The 14,872-nt window shown below is 39.6% G+C and overlaps 1 protein-coding gene across 2 annotated transcripts in view; it reads right to left on the reverse strand.

The window, feature by feature from the left end:
- Nucleotides 1–5,709: 5,709 nt before the first annotated feature.
- cerk (ceramide kinase) overlaps nt 5,710–14,872 on the reverse strand; it is a 29,787-nt gene continuing 20,624 nt past the window's right edge. For both annotated transcript variants that reach the window (XM_017697026.2, XM_017697025.2), the window contains exons 9-13: nt 14,755–14,860; nt 14,148–14,218; nt 11,670–11,875; nt 8,757–8,980; nt 5,710–7,209 (exon numbers count right to left, since the gene is read on the reverse strand). In XM_017697026.2, the coding sequence (XP_017552515.1) occupies nt 7,119–7,209; nt 8,757–8,980; nt 11,670–11,875; nt 14,148–14,218; nt 14,755–14,860 (698 nt within the window). In that variant the 3' untranslated portion in view covers nt 5,710–7,118. The remainder of the gene's footprint in view (nt 7,210–8,756; nt 8,981–11,669; nt 11,876–14,147; nt 14,219–14,754; nt 14,861–14,872) is intronic.

Consider the following 14,872-nt stretch of genomic DNA (forward strand, 5'->3'; position numbering starts at 1 on the left):
GTGCTGTATAAAACCTGTCCCAGCGGTGGGACGACTACGGTTTTGTTAATGCCTTCCCCGTTCCACCAGCTCAGCTGGAGGGCCGCTTGGGTAAAACAGCTTATGGATGGGGCTCAGGTGGATCTTTTGGAGCCAAGGCCTGGCGGAGAGCATTCTAATCTCAGCTGAGATGCTTCAAGGCAAGCTTACTTAAAAAGTGCAGGTTGAAGGCTCAGGTGTAATCACACTTGCAATGAGGTGTCTCCAAACCGTGATTTGAGTACAGACAGCTGTTTGGTTGTTTGTTTTGTCTAGGGGAAAAAAGGGCCCGAGAATGAGACAGTCCAGCCTCAACGGGCCCAATGCCACCCACCAGCCGCAGAATAAATCAATAAAGACATGGCGAAGAGAGGAGGAAATGGAATTTACTCGGCGGATGGTGGATGGGAAAATTACCTGGCTTCATTGCCATGCCGGGTCCCAGATAGCAGGCCTAATGTATGGCCCATATGGAGACGGTAAGCGAGACAGAGGATAAGAGCAAAATATCTCCCCCCATCGCAGCTGAGTGGGGAAGAAGAGGAGCGAGAGGAAGAATTTATTTCTCCCCCACAGTCATTTTTATGTAATAAGCCCATTAAACCGGGAGCGGCCTCATTCGTCCGTTTTGGAGCAAATCGCATTTGTCAGGAGAATGGGCTTTCCAGAGCATGCGGCATTATTGAAGGCTCTTAAAGATAACACGGAAACATGGATTGCTTTCAAGTAGCAAATTCATAATAGCGTTCCATGTAAACCTCGGTGCAATGGGACAGCATACAACTCCCAGGACTGAGAGCCTAGCATCGCCTTGCTAGCCCGCTACAAAGGCGGATAAGAGTTCATATTGAGACAGTACAATGATCTAAAATGAAAAAGAAAAACATCCCCCTGTGATATCTACCAATCTGTGTTTCGGTGATTAAAAACTGGTGGTTCAGATGAATGCCCTATTGAGACAGATCTGCAGCAAGTTATTATCTTGTTTTTTAAGTTGTTCACTCCAGGAATACAAATGAAATTTTGACAGATGCTGAAAGGGCTCAATAGAAGATAATTGCTTCAAGAGGAGTGCCTGGTGCATAAAATATCAAAACAATTTGATCTAAACTGATATCTTAGCACAATATTAATTTTTTTTTCTTCCCATTTTCAAGACATTTGGTGTCTGAAATTAGCTTTCACATAGCGCTGGAGCTAACAAGTAAAGCCCTGCCAATTAGCTTTGAACAGATTGCATGCCTAAGTCATCACTTACCTCAAATCGTGTCAAGTTCTTAAGTGATCATGTCAATTATGCGGTTTATGACACTGTATGACATGCTGTCATTGATTACAACTGACAAAGGTACAGACAAACAGAGCTGCTAGCTTTGCAACAAACAGTCAATCCCAGCATCATAACTAGGACTGTTATACATAATGTCCAAGAATCTGAGCATCTCGAATATTTTTAATGAAGTTTAAATGGCTTTCACCTAGTCAAACATTTTACATACAAAGAACAGGTTTGATTACTTCGGACTGCCCTCAATGTTGGGATTAATCGTTTAGGAAAGGCACACCCCTCGGGACATGTTCAGGCACTAGGCAGCACTTAAATGTGTTAATTGGGAAGATTTTATTCTCTAGCTGAATGGACATTTTATCTACCTTAGACATAGCATAGCTAACTATTCGATCAATTAGGCGAAAAATCAAGACACCGATCAAGTGTTCAGGAATTTTACATGGTTCAGGTGGCAGCCCTACTCCTAATTTAACACCAAACATGTCTTGGTAAAGGGGAAAGTGTGTGAGCTTTATATTCTTTAGTTTAGCCTCTAGTACAGGGGGTCTTTAATTAAAAATCAATAAGGTCCAGTTAGAGAAAAATTCCTCAGGCAAAGGTCCAGAACATCATAATGTCTAACTTGCATTGTGATTCGGTGCCTTATACTCTAAACTGAAGTAGCCTAGTAGGTACATCAACATCTTATACAGTCAACAACTGAATGTCAAATCAAATAAAATACACTTCAGCAATATTTACAATGCATGCGGTTGGCCTGTGAGTATGCCCGGCCACTAAAGTGATACAGTAAGGGCTAGAAGAGTTACGCCGATTGAAATAGGACAACCCTGTCAAAATTCCATAATTCTCCATAGTTTATGGTTTATAGGTCCAGGTTTGCTGGTCTAGGACAGTGTCTGGGTCCAGACTCAGAACGGTCTGCTTATTGGTGACCCCTGCAGTAGTATTACATGCCGACTTCTGTCTGTGGGTTGTAGAAAAATATCATGCAAAGCTAAATCATCTTGTTTATGCGGTTTCTGATACTGTATAAGATGCTATTACCTTTGAAAATGTGCAAAATTAAAAAGTCCATATGAGATTACATAACTCAATAACTTGACATGATTTGAGAAGTGTGTGGTGATTTAGTGACAGCCTGCACAGTGCTTACCGTTTGGGTATATGATTCACGTATTAGCTACTTTAGCCTCACAGCTCCAGAGCAAAACTAAAGAAGCAAACATGTCTTGGCTGATCAGTCTTATTTAAACTAAGGAGAAAGTTCTTTTATTTTTGACTTACTATAAGCCAGGGGTGCTCAATCCTGGTCCATACCAACCTAAATCTAACACACCTGATCCAGGAAAGGCCCTGAATATTACAGTGAGGTGTGTTGGATTAGGGTGGTAGATCTCCAGGATCAAGGAGAAATTTGCTGTTCATCTACACCACCTTAAACTTAAAAGCTGACCACTAGTTTCTGAACTGCTATTGTTATTTTAGCTAAATGACCTTGGATGACTGCCTGCTATAAAAGAAGCTTTATTGGTCAAGCTTGAAACTGGTTTTCTTATAAAATCTTAGAGCCTTTTCCTTGGTACAATTTAATGTAAACTTTCTCTTCAGCTGTCTCTTGCTCCATCAATCTTGTAAAGTCCCAAGGAGATACTGGTCATCAGATTCACTTCAGGTAAGATTGACTGTTGTTTGCTAGATAAAACACAAACTTTTTTAAACTTAGATGGAGTTCAAGCATTTTTATTCAACTGCACTTTCATCATTGACCTATGGCTTAAGTTCACCAGAAATCACCAGAAGACATCAGAGATTGGTTTCAAGAACTTTATTGTTTATTCTGCCTCTTTTTTTAAGCACTCAAGTTGAATATCTCAGCTCATACATTATGCAGTGTCATCTTGAAGCCTGCAAGAAGACTGTTTTCTGGTATGGTTTTCAGTCATGGCCTGGAGCTTTGCTAAGTAAGCAGCATATCTGAGGGAAGGATGGTGTTGCTCACAGTGATCACTATGGGGGTTTGGTGGCTGCACTTATCGGCTGCTGCGATGCTATAATGTAAAGTACTGAGCAAAGGTCATAAGTCAGCCAAGAAATTTTTTTTCTATTCTATTTATCTAAACAGATCATGCTTGTAAAACAGTACTTAATATCAGAATAGACACAAAAAATAGACTTCCAGATGCATCTCTTGGATACAGCTCCAGCCATTGTGTAGTTTTGTTCAACCACCAACACACATATAGACATAAGTGTATACATACATACATATACACACATGTATATGTATACACACATATACATATACATACATAATATATATATTTTCTCAGGTGGCCTAAGACTCTTGCTCAGTACTGGACAGTGAAAGGCCTAGTCACTCACCCGAATTGGACCGTAAGTTGCATGCACTGTGCTGAGAGCCAAAGCCCAAACGTGGCAGTGATATTTACGAGGGCCTGAAGAGGATTTTGATTTATGCCTCTCTTTCAGATGGAGTAGGCTAAGGGCTCTGTGTGCTGGAGCTGGAGGTTTGTTGTCACAGCAGTTGATGCATTTGGGCATGTAAGTGTCTGATTGGCCCTGAACAGGACTGCCAAACACAGTAGCTGTCAGCTGGCTGAGATGAGGGTAATTCTATGCGCGCGCACACTAACACACAAACTGCGGACGATTGGCGGCCCAGGACTGAGTACCACTGTCTTCTATGCCAGCTCCTCCTTATACTTGAATTGCTTGTGGGGTAGACTTCAGGATGATTTACAAAACCTTCCAACAGGATTAGGACACAGAGAGTCCATGAACTCAATCATCACTTCACCTCAGCTTTGAAAAATACACAAAAAGCAGCAGATGTGTTACGGAGAAGAGGCAATTTCACTAAATCACAGACTGCTCAAAATCCCCTGATGCTGAACCAACAACACAGGCTTAGATTAGACACATAAAACCTCCAGCAGAAGCCCTGAGAACAAGAGGGCCTGTGGCTTTTTTATCATTACAGAAATACTACAGAGAGAAAACAAAGACACTCAAGCAAAAGAAGGTATAAAAGCAATAAGGGACTGAAGGGTTGGCACCCAGGAGAACTAAGCTGAAGAAGACAGAACCATGGAAGATTTTCTATTGCATTCAGTCAAGTGGCCAACTACATGGACACTGTGGGTGTGCTAGAACATACAGGATACTGTTTGATACAGTTCAGCATACAGACACTGAATGTCCAGCCAAAGCTGGCTGTGAAATAACTCAGTAGGTCAAATATCTACAAGTAGTTACTGATATTTGGAACGGAATTGGTCACAGTTCCCAAAACATAACTAGAACAAATGTCCGAGGTGCTGTTTCTTGGACAAAAATAATAGTCCGGGCTACACTGTGTCACAGTGTTTGATTGCTACTGAACACTTCATGCTTACCTATTAAAAGCAATAAAAAACAAAATTCCAGCAAATGATCTACGTATCTAAATATACTGTAGCAATATAATACAACTCTATGCTTGAGTAATGAGTCCTTCACTTCTAATAAAGTAAAATGAAAACTACACAAAGTCGCAGGTCATTTTCAAACTTTGGAATAGAACTAATGCTACTGTCAAAAGACATCAAGACCAGCTTGATTGAGGGGGAAGACAGCGACAGCCTCGTCTGAAAGCTGTTGGACATAGCAAGAGAAATCACTAGCAACTTGGTCACCCTTATAAATAAGAAATCTCTTAAGAAGAATACTGATGCCTAGGTGAAATCCTAAATCGTGTATGAGTGGATGTAAAATCCAGAGCTAACACGTGTGAGCCCTTGCCACTGTAAATCCAGTGGTCTCTGAAAGTGGTCTGCAGTGCATGTTGGTACAATTGAAGTACATTAAACAGCCATAACATTAAAATCACCTGATTACTCACTGTTGACTGCACTTTGTAGTTCTACAGACAGTAGTCCATTTCACGCCTTGTTAGCTCCCTTTTACCTTGTTTTTCAATAGCCCAAACCCCCAAAGGACCACCACAGAGCAGGTATAATCTGAGCACTATTTTGAGCACTGCAGTGACACTGATGTAGTGGTGATGTGTGAATGTTGTGCTAGTATGAGTGGTTCAGACAGCAGTGCTGCTGATGTTTTCAAACACTGAATTCTCTCACTGTCCACTCTATCGGATACATCTACCTGGGTCCATCTTGTAGATGTAAAGTCAGAGATGACAGATCATCTGTTACTTCACAGTTTGTGTTGGTCATCCTCTAGTGCTTCATCAGCATAACACAAACACATCACCACTACGTCAGTGTTACTGCAGTGCTGAGAATGATCCACCACCCAAATAGTACCTGCTCTGTGAGGGTCCATGGGGGGTCCTGACCCTGAAGAATAGGGTAAAAAGGGACTAACAAAGTATCAGAGAAACAGATGGACTAGTCTGTAATTGTAGAACTACAAAGAGCACCTATACAGTAAGTGGAGCTGATAAAATGGACAATGAGTGTAGAAACAAGGAGCTATTAATTATTAATGTTATGGCTGATCGGTGCATCTGTATAGGTTAATTGTTGAGAGGTAAATAGTCATTCAGAATGGTTTGATGTGAAACGGTGCATTTTAGAGAACTGTATAAGCTCGCAACAATGGTGGCGCAAACTGGTCAGCACAAATACAGCCATTTTGTTTGCCATTCAAATAACCAGTGAACATTCACAGATTTTATCTGATGTCGGGATGTGCAGGAATACTTGGGAATTAGGTTAACCATCAGAGGTGTCAGTATTTGAATACTGAAATGTGTACTTGTGTACTATGTGTACGTGTTCCATTTCATCACAGGAAGACAGAAAATATATAGATTATTAATTCAATGAAGCACTACTTATGTTTTAACAGGACTGTAAAATGCTATGGCTTAGGATGACACTGTGCCACTCTGACATACGAGTACCTAAATGTGAGCATGCTGCCAAGGACACGTTGTTAAGGACATGACTGAGAGGGCTGAGACAGTGTGCTTTTATTGCTAACAATGCTAAATACTACAGCTGATGCTGGCTTGGTACAGAAAACTTGCTGGCACATCATTCATAAGGAGAAATAACCTTGTGTAAGACAATGAGCCCTCATCAGCTTTGAGTGTTCTACCAGTTAGCTGTAGTTGTAGCTCACATCTAAAGAATTATCCTCCATTTCATCCAACACTGAAACTGTTGACTTTTTAGATCATATTTACAAATATATTCTTCTGCTTGCTGCAAATTTTTTGTGATACTGTGTTTTTTAAGCCCCCAGTGGTATTACCTTAAAAAGCCTCCACCTTCAGCCCTTTGTTAATTTCAGAAAAAAGTACTTTTTATTTGTCCCCTTCCCCTTGGTTAACCAGATGTGTTTTTTTTAACTGTGTAAACTCGAATATCAAAATTAGTGGGAACGTACATCCCTCATGTCGATAATGATAAAGTAGACATAAGTGCAAAAGCCATCAGGCAACATATTTGTAATCATTTCATGTAATAGCTTCCTGTGAGATAGCTTCAGATATCTGGTGCCTATCACCACCACTATAAACAATTCTGACATGAGACAGTTTTTTTTAGATTGCTGCATTTCACATTAAACCACTCTGAATGACTTCACATCTTAACGACTACATTTTGCGCAATTCCCCTTTCAGACCTCAATTCCAATTCTAGCCACTACAAATGGATCCAACAGCATATGGAACAGCATCTTCTTAACTCTAAAACAAATGTGACCTCTTCAAGAGGTTAGAATTCTTCATGGTCCAGCGAGAGCGGGTTTTTTCCAGTGATTTTGACAGGCAGATCTATATTGCACAGAGAGCGTAAGAAGGGTCCTCAAAGACGGACTGCTCTTCGATCCCTCTCGCAAACAGCTTGATCAACTGGCAGTGCACTCTGGAGAGACAGAGAGACAGAGAGACAGAGAGAGAGAGAGAGAGAGAGAGAGAGAGAGAGAGAGAGAGAGAGAGAGAGAGAAAGAGATTAGAACTGTCCATCAAGCCTAGCACTTGACATCAGGGTATTTAGCTTAAACAGACTGACTAAATGAATGAATGAATAGCTAAAATAGATTAAGCCATTGAATGCCAGACAAGACTCTGTGTAAAGTTCATTATAGTCACTGCAACTTCTTTTTAAAGGATTTAGACTCTAATTTCCTGCAACTCCGCTGGATGCAGTGTGCTTAGCATTCAGGTGCGACTTAATCCGGCCGCCAGTCCCTCTCTATCAGCCACCGTATCATCATCATCGTCATCTGTCTCCACAGTTCATTTGCTGACTCGCTTGAAGAACAATTACTGGAGAGGAAAATGTAATAAATGATTGGACCCCTATTTTAATTAAAAGGGAGTAAGCTTTTAACAGTGGAAAGACCATTAAATTAGAGGACATTAGACAGCTATGCATCATTGACACTGGGAAGAATGGAGCGTGAAATAAATGATGCATTCAGGACAGCCATCATGCTACATAAAGATTTCCCTGCAATATGAGAGTCCCACTTTCTTCCAGGAACATAAAGGGATTTTTCATGGAGCAGTGGTCAAGCGTATTCTCTCAACAGACACAAGCCCTGTTTTAATATTCCACTGAAAGTGGTGGTCCCAACTCACAGTGATTTACTGAATATGAGCTAAAAGAGTACACTTGGGTCGTTGATTTTTTTTTACTGTAATAAATTGATAAAAAAAAAAACAACATGTAGAAATGTGATATTGTATAACTACTACAATATACAGAGTCTATGAAATATGCATAATGCATATTTCACCCTCAGTTAATAAAAAATGAAAAACATCTTCCATGCGCTGACAGTTGTTTTACATATAACTTATATTTTAACGTATTTAGTGCTGCCATAATCAAGGTGAGAGATGCCTGTCAACAATTTCAAGATATCTTGCCTTCTTTTGCATTTATTATGTTTTAATTAAGTAAGAAAAAATATTGACAAAGCTTTTGTTCTTTTGTTTTGTTCATACAATAGCTATGTGCCAATCGTTTAGGTATATTTCATTTTAAGACTCAGCATCATGTTCTTCAAAGCGATTTCCTGTGTCTTCAGATATGCTTCTTAATGAGCATGGAATGGCTCTTTCTCAGCTCTGCACTACCTCACTACTGGAGTTCCCCATGGGTATATTCTTAGACCACTTCTGTTCTCCTTGTACACTATGTCACTGGAATCATGGCTTGAAGCAATGTGTGCTTATTACTGCCTAACCTGCCTAAACACCTTAAAAAAAAAAAAACTATTGTTAAAAGCACATACATAAACTCATTATGCATATGGTTACTTTTTAATATGTAACGATACTATTGTCTTCAACCTTTAGATGGACAGTATAAAGAGTAAACACACTTCTGTGTAGTGACTGTGTCATACTGATATACTATGACTCCTATACTCTGAGCAAATGTGGCATGAGTGGGTTGGTTACCTGACTTGAATGGCACCGTGTGGCAAAATTTCCCCATCGCAGTTCCAGCTGCTGTGTGTTGGGGCACAGCTGCACGCCTGATGCTCCCTGCATATCTGTGTGAAGAAGTGCTTACTGCTGCTGCCCTCTGCTTCCCTCAGATCCAGCTCGGAGTCTGTCTCCTGATACCTGGGCGTGAAGCGGAACTGTCGCACACGGTATACCTCCACAAAGGGGTGGTCAAACTACAACACAGATGCACACACAGACAAACACACAGAGGGGGATGTGAGGGGTTGCGTCACAGATTTGATACCACTGTCCTGTTCTAAGTGTTTTTCAGAAAGCATTTTATTCCATTGTTGAATTTACTTGACTTTCTTTTAGCATCTTCCACATTTAAAACTATAGTTAGCAGAAAAATGTAGACATTATTTTTACCTTACCCAAAATGTAGTCATCATACCTTAAAATCAAGTTGCTAAGTAATCCCAAATGGACTATAAAAATGTAGCTCAGATTTGCAGCTCTAGTGCACAAGTGGACCGTAAACATTATGTACATTTTATATTTGGCCTATTTTGTCATTACTGTCATTTTATTACAATGGACAATGGATAGTACCTAAATATCCAGTCATATGCAAAAGTTTGGGCTTAACAGATCCTCTACAGAGAACACACTGTCAAAATAATGTCTTATTTAAGTGAAGTACATGTTAACTTATTTTCACTTAGAAAATCAGCAAAGCATTTGATTAGAGGTAAGTTTTGCCTAAAATTGTGGCTAAAATCAGTAATAGAAGCTACCTTGAAGTAGAAATCCTGTCTGTTACATTAGTGTGAAAATTGTGTGCAGTTGATTTATAAATGCAACAGTAAATGTATTTTGTCACTTAAAATTGATATCTTTCTTGCTCAAGTTTAGGCCTATTAAGATATGAGCTTGTATGGGATAACAGCAGTTCAAAGGCATGTTTCAACTATCAGAACTGGCTCAGGCAAAACAAACAACTCTGATGGTTATCAAATAAAATGAGGCAAGTAACAGTGATTCTTGGCCCTGGAAACGTACACTACTACCACCAAATTAAGTACCTAGATTTGATTAGGCACAGAAAATAGCACTGTAATTATTTGCCCCAGACCCGTCTCAACAAATAGACTAAAACTCAGGGCTATACACGGGACGTTTCTGAGTGCTAACAGTGGAAATGAGCCTAAAGAGGCTGTGGGCTTCTCCTCTCTAATGTGGCTGAAAGCTTTTAGGAGTGGGAATGCCACCAGCACAAACTCAAATAAATTCTGCCTAACAATCAACTGTGTCTATCTAGTGAGATTAGGTTTCTTTTTTTCTGGGTGAGTCATTTAGGATACAAAACACCCAGGAGAGAGACCTCCCTGACAAAAAAGAGAAGCAGGATAAGCCTCAAGATTCCCCATACAGTGCAGGGATGGATAGCTTCTCTCCATTACCCTCAAGATAAATCTAATATTTCTGCTCTGTTAGTTTTATGGCTTATAAATCTGATGAAGGAAAAAAAACTATGGACATTCATCTAGTCATGATTGAGGCTTACTGAACCTAAACCGCTCCTTGGCAGTGAGAGAGATACTTTCTGGATGTAAAGTGAGAGCAATATACAATGCAAAACAATAGACAATGACTGACTGAATGGATCATGTTATCTATTATATGCATGTGACGGTGAAATCCTACAACTATTAATTTCACAAAGTGAAATATTAATGATGATAATGAATGTATAGATTTCTTTAGTGAGGTTTAGTAAAACCTCAACTTTCAAATAATGATTTGATCACAATTTGATTCCATTATTTTGGGATAATTCTGAATTATGTTTAAAAACCCACTGAATATGAAAATGTGACTGGAGGAACTATTCACACAGTAGCAGAATGTGGACAATAACAACACACCAAGCTATTTTTTTAACGCAGCCTGAGAGCTTTATTCTGGCAAAAGAAATGAGCATATTCTGTACTGAATATTATAATTAATTGTTACATTGATCTTTTTTAATGTAGTTTAATCTCTTGACATCAATTCATTTTTACACCCCCACAAATGACTGTAATGAAAAGAATGATCGTTTTCATTACCAAAGGTTGTGATGCACATGCATCATCTGTACTGTAAGGGGGTGTCCAGATGGCACCTTTTCAAAATCTCTCAAGCACGCAGTGTTGACTGTTGTCAATGGAGCAATGTACACCCTGACTGAAAAACACCTTTTTTGGATAACTAAGCCTTCTCTTCAGATGAGCTAGTGAGCCAACATTTACTGTTGGTTGCTGATGAGGACTTGTCTTCTATCTGTGGTCTTTTCTCTTCAGTGGATGATGTGCCAACATATTACTTTGAAAGAAATATATATTTTCACTATTCTTTGGACTTCTGCTACCATCAGCTAGAGTAGTTACCCTAGTTAGCGACAAAGCCAAGCCAGAGCTGGCTGCGCTATCTCTGCCCTCTCAGTCACGTCTTTACTAATGTGCCCTTGGCAACACACTTGCTTTCAGGCACTCATGTTTTATAGTAGCATAGTTTAGTAAAAATACTAGCAATACTGTTAAAACATATATAACTATAATCCTGTCCTCCGTCTTAAATGTGAGGGAACATAATGAATACCCAAATAGTGATTTCAAACACTTAAATATTACCACCATGAACAGTTAAGTGAATTAAATCAAGTACATATGTGCATTTTTAAACCATGCACTTAAGTTGGAAAAAATAGCAACATTTAAGCTGAGCACCACATCATAAATAGCTCATCAATCAATATTCTCTCAAGTTACCGCCTCTATGCATTTAAAAAAAGCACTGTTTGTGCGCTACGTTTCACGTCTCATGTCTTCTCTCACAGAAAGACGTATAGCCACAATATCACCTCGTTAAGGTACGCACCTGGTCATTTTTGTTGGTGTGGCGTAGCAGGTGGCGAAGGAAGTCCAAGCGTGAGCACTTGCGCACCAGGATGAGGTCGGCGGTGCCGTCGGCCAGGTGTGCGGAGGGTGACAGGCCTTTGGGACTGCGTGGACAAGCACAGCTCATGCATGCAGCATTGATGGCCAGAAACTTCCCCCTGATTACCTGCCATACATCCTTATTCTCTGTAACACAAAAACAGCAAAACGCAGTTTAGCACTGCATGGGAGCTTATGCCTTTCAGTTGCTTTTTACTGACCACTTGTTTAGAATGATATCATTTTTATTAAACACAGAGTGTCATGGTTTGTTTAAATTTGGCCTTGTGGTCCCGAAAGCCTCTCTGAGGACGCATTAAAGCCCCTCCGTGATGCATCTTGCACATTAAGTCAAATGTGTTGATTGTATGTGACCAAGCAAGAAATATCTTTTTAATGAACACAATTCCAAAAGACTGCTGTGTTGATCTGAAGTCATAAAATGCATAATTAGGTCCCCCATTGTTCTGAGTCATAAACACAGGAGAGATCTGCCAATGTTAGCATGTCTCTGGAGATGGCAAAAACCGATACATTTTAATTGGAAATCACTGAGTAGACACTTAAATATACAAAATGGCAAAAGAGACCTTTGGCTTGTGTTCATTTGCAGCCTTTCAAAAGGCACATTTCTCTTTCTAGGAGGCTCATTAGCACAGAATCAGCACCTCTCCTCTGTGCCAAAGCAGTTGCTGTAGAGTTCCACTCTAAAAAGAAAAAAAAAAAAAAAATGAAATGGAAAGTGTGTGCCATGTATGGCTGTGATACTAGATTGCTAATTAAGGACACTTAACTCTCCCAGCACTCACACATACACACACCTCCCTCCTTTCTATTGCTCTGCCTCTGCTACCAAGTCTGACCAGTCTTGAGAAAATGCCCAGGAAATTATCATGTCTAAATGCCAATTAGGGACCTGGAGGTCTCTGTAAACAGCACTTATCAGTGAGTCACTGTAAACAGACGGGTCAGTATGTAACGGAGGTGCCTGCTGTTGAGCGCTGTGAAATACAGATAATGCGCAAAAAGAAGTTTTGTGTGGACACATACATGGAAGATCGGAACAGGGGCAGGTCGAATTACATGGCCTCATTTTAACAAACAGTCTGGCCAGAACAGGGGCAGATGGAGGACATTTGCACATCATGACTGGATAATATGTTTTGTTGCCCAGCACAGGCTGCAATATACAGAAAATGAGGAACCTGTATTCCCTCTTCATGCTCAGTAAAGCAGTAGTTTGGACAAAAAAAATCGAATTTCCACTTAAACTCCACTCTTCTTACCCCAAATCAGCACTGGAGCTACAAGGCTAATGTAGTTAACAAGCAGTAGTAATTGTGATGTTAGTTTTTTTTTGTTGTTGTTTTTTTGATGGGTCCATAATGGAGCCTCAGCTCCTGTTGGGAGGTCAAATAAAAGCCTGCAAATTTCAAACAGCACCACAATTATCTCAAATATCTCTCTATATATTTGCTATAAAGAGAACACTTTTCTGTTAAACACCACCGCTCTACTGAAATAGATGGTTCCATACATAGTAAAGTCCAAAAGACCACATTGAAAATGGGAAAATAAACAAAACAGTTGTAGAATTTGTAATGAAACAAGACTAAGAAAAGTTATGACAAGTAGAAGAAGAAACATTAGAAGATTCTGCATTACTTCTATGCCACTAATCAAATTCAAGCAACTTGTGACATTGCGACCATGTTGAGGCTTTTGTACAAAAAGTCAGATTTCTTAGTTATATTCCTTCCACTGAAGCTCATGTTTAAGATGATTCTTGGTGGATTTGCTCAGAGTGTTTTGAACTTGTGGACAAACAGGCCAGGCAAGCCACACCTGGCAGAAATTCTGAAAGGTATGTGAATGTTTCAAAGAACACTCAGATTTGTTCTGCTGATAAGTAAAGGAATATAATGAAATGAATCATCTAATGAAAAGCTGTATTCAATTAATTATGCAAAATAGAAGCATTTTAATTAGCAGTCCCAAGACTTTTCGATCCCTTTGTATTATTTAGTGTTTTACATTCAGTTGCAGACATTGTGTAACATCTAATCATGAGGCTCATCATTTCAAAACTACCACTAGGGGCAGGGACCCTTTGGCCCTACTCCTGGATACACTCTTGCTAACAACTAATAGAAGCTAGCAGTTAGCATTGTGCAAATTGCAAGGTTAAATCATTACACTCGTACCTCAAACCGCATCAAGTTGTTTAGCAATCTCCGACTATACTAGCTTGTGTGGAGTCTGACACTGTATGACATACCATTATCTAATAGTAAGCATGTCTTGGCTGAATGACTAGATTTTGGAATAAGAGGAGAAGATTATGTAAATGTTTTTGAGATTTTGGCCACAGGATCATTTAAGCTTTAGAAAGATGTCTCAGTGGGCCATGGTTCCTCACCAGTCTCTGAGATGCTGTCCTCAACTTTGTAGACTGCTTTGTCCGCTGAGGGCAGCTGGCATATATTACACCTAACAACAAAAGGTATTAGACATTAAATCGGGCATCAAAGACAACAACAAGAGAGTCAACTTCAGCATGTCTGTTATCAAAGAGACTACTTAATGTGGTGAATTGACTGAATGGGAGATAATTCCATAAAATGGCCATTAGGGGTATAAATCTCAGACCTCACTATGATTTCTGACTATGTGTTTCAATGACAAATTAATGCATGAAATCTCAAATTGATGCCATTATTAAAAAAAAATACAGACTACATAACGTCACTGGAAGAACTATTTTAACAGTGGTGGAATATAGAAAATAAAAAGACACTAAAGCTTACTTTTGATGTTTACATTTGAAAAAAGCCTGGGAAAAATGAGGTGTTAAAGACTATTATTGAGTATAAATGATTCTGCCATTCCAAAAATCAATGTTACAGAACTGTCACCTTCAGATCAATTCATTTCCACACTACCATTGGCCAATATTAGGCCTTTCCACACTGTAGCTGATGAACGCTGTAAATTACTCAGTGTAAATAAGCAGCTGCTGCTCTTACCCAGATCGACACTGAATCTTGTCTCTGGGAGTTCCGACACTTCCATCAGCAGGGAGGAAGGAGATGGTCCCTTCATAGTAGCGATGTGACAGAAACGTTTTAACACCTGCCACAATAC

This window comes from Pygocentrus nattereri, chromosome 1 (genome assembly GCF_015220715.1).
Source record: "Pygocentrus nattereri isolate fPygNat1 chromosome 1, fPygNat1.pri, whole genome shotgun sequence".
Taxonomy (NCBI): Eukaryota; Metazoa; Chordata; class Actinopteri; order Characiformes; family Serrasalmidae; genus Pygocentrus; species Pygocentrus nattereri.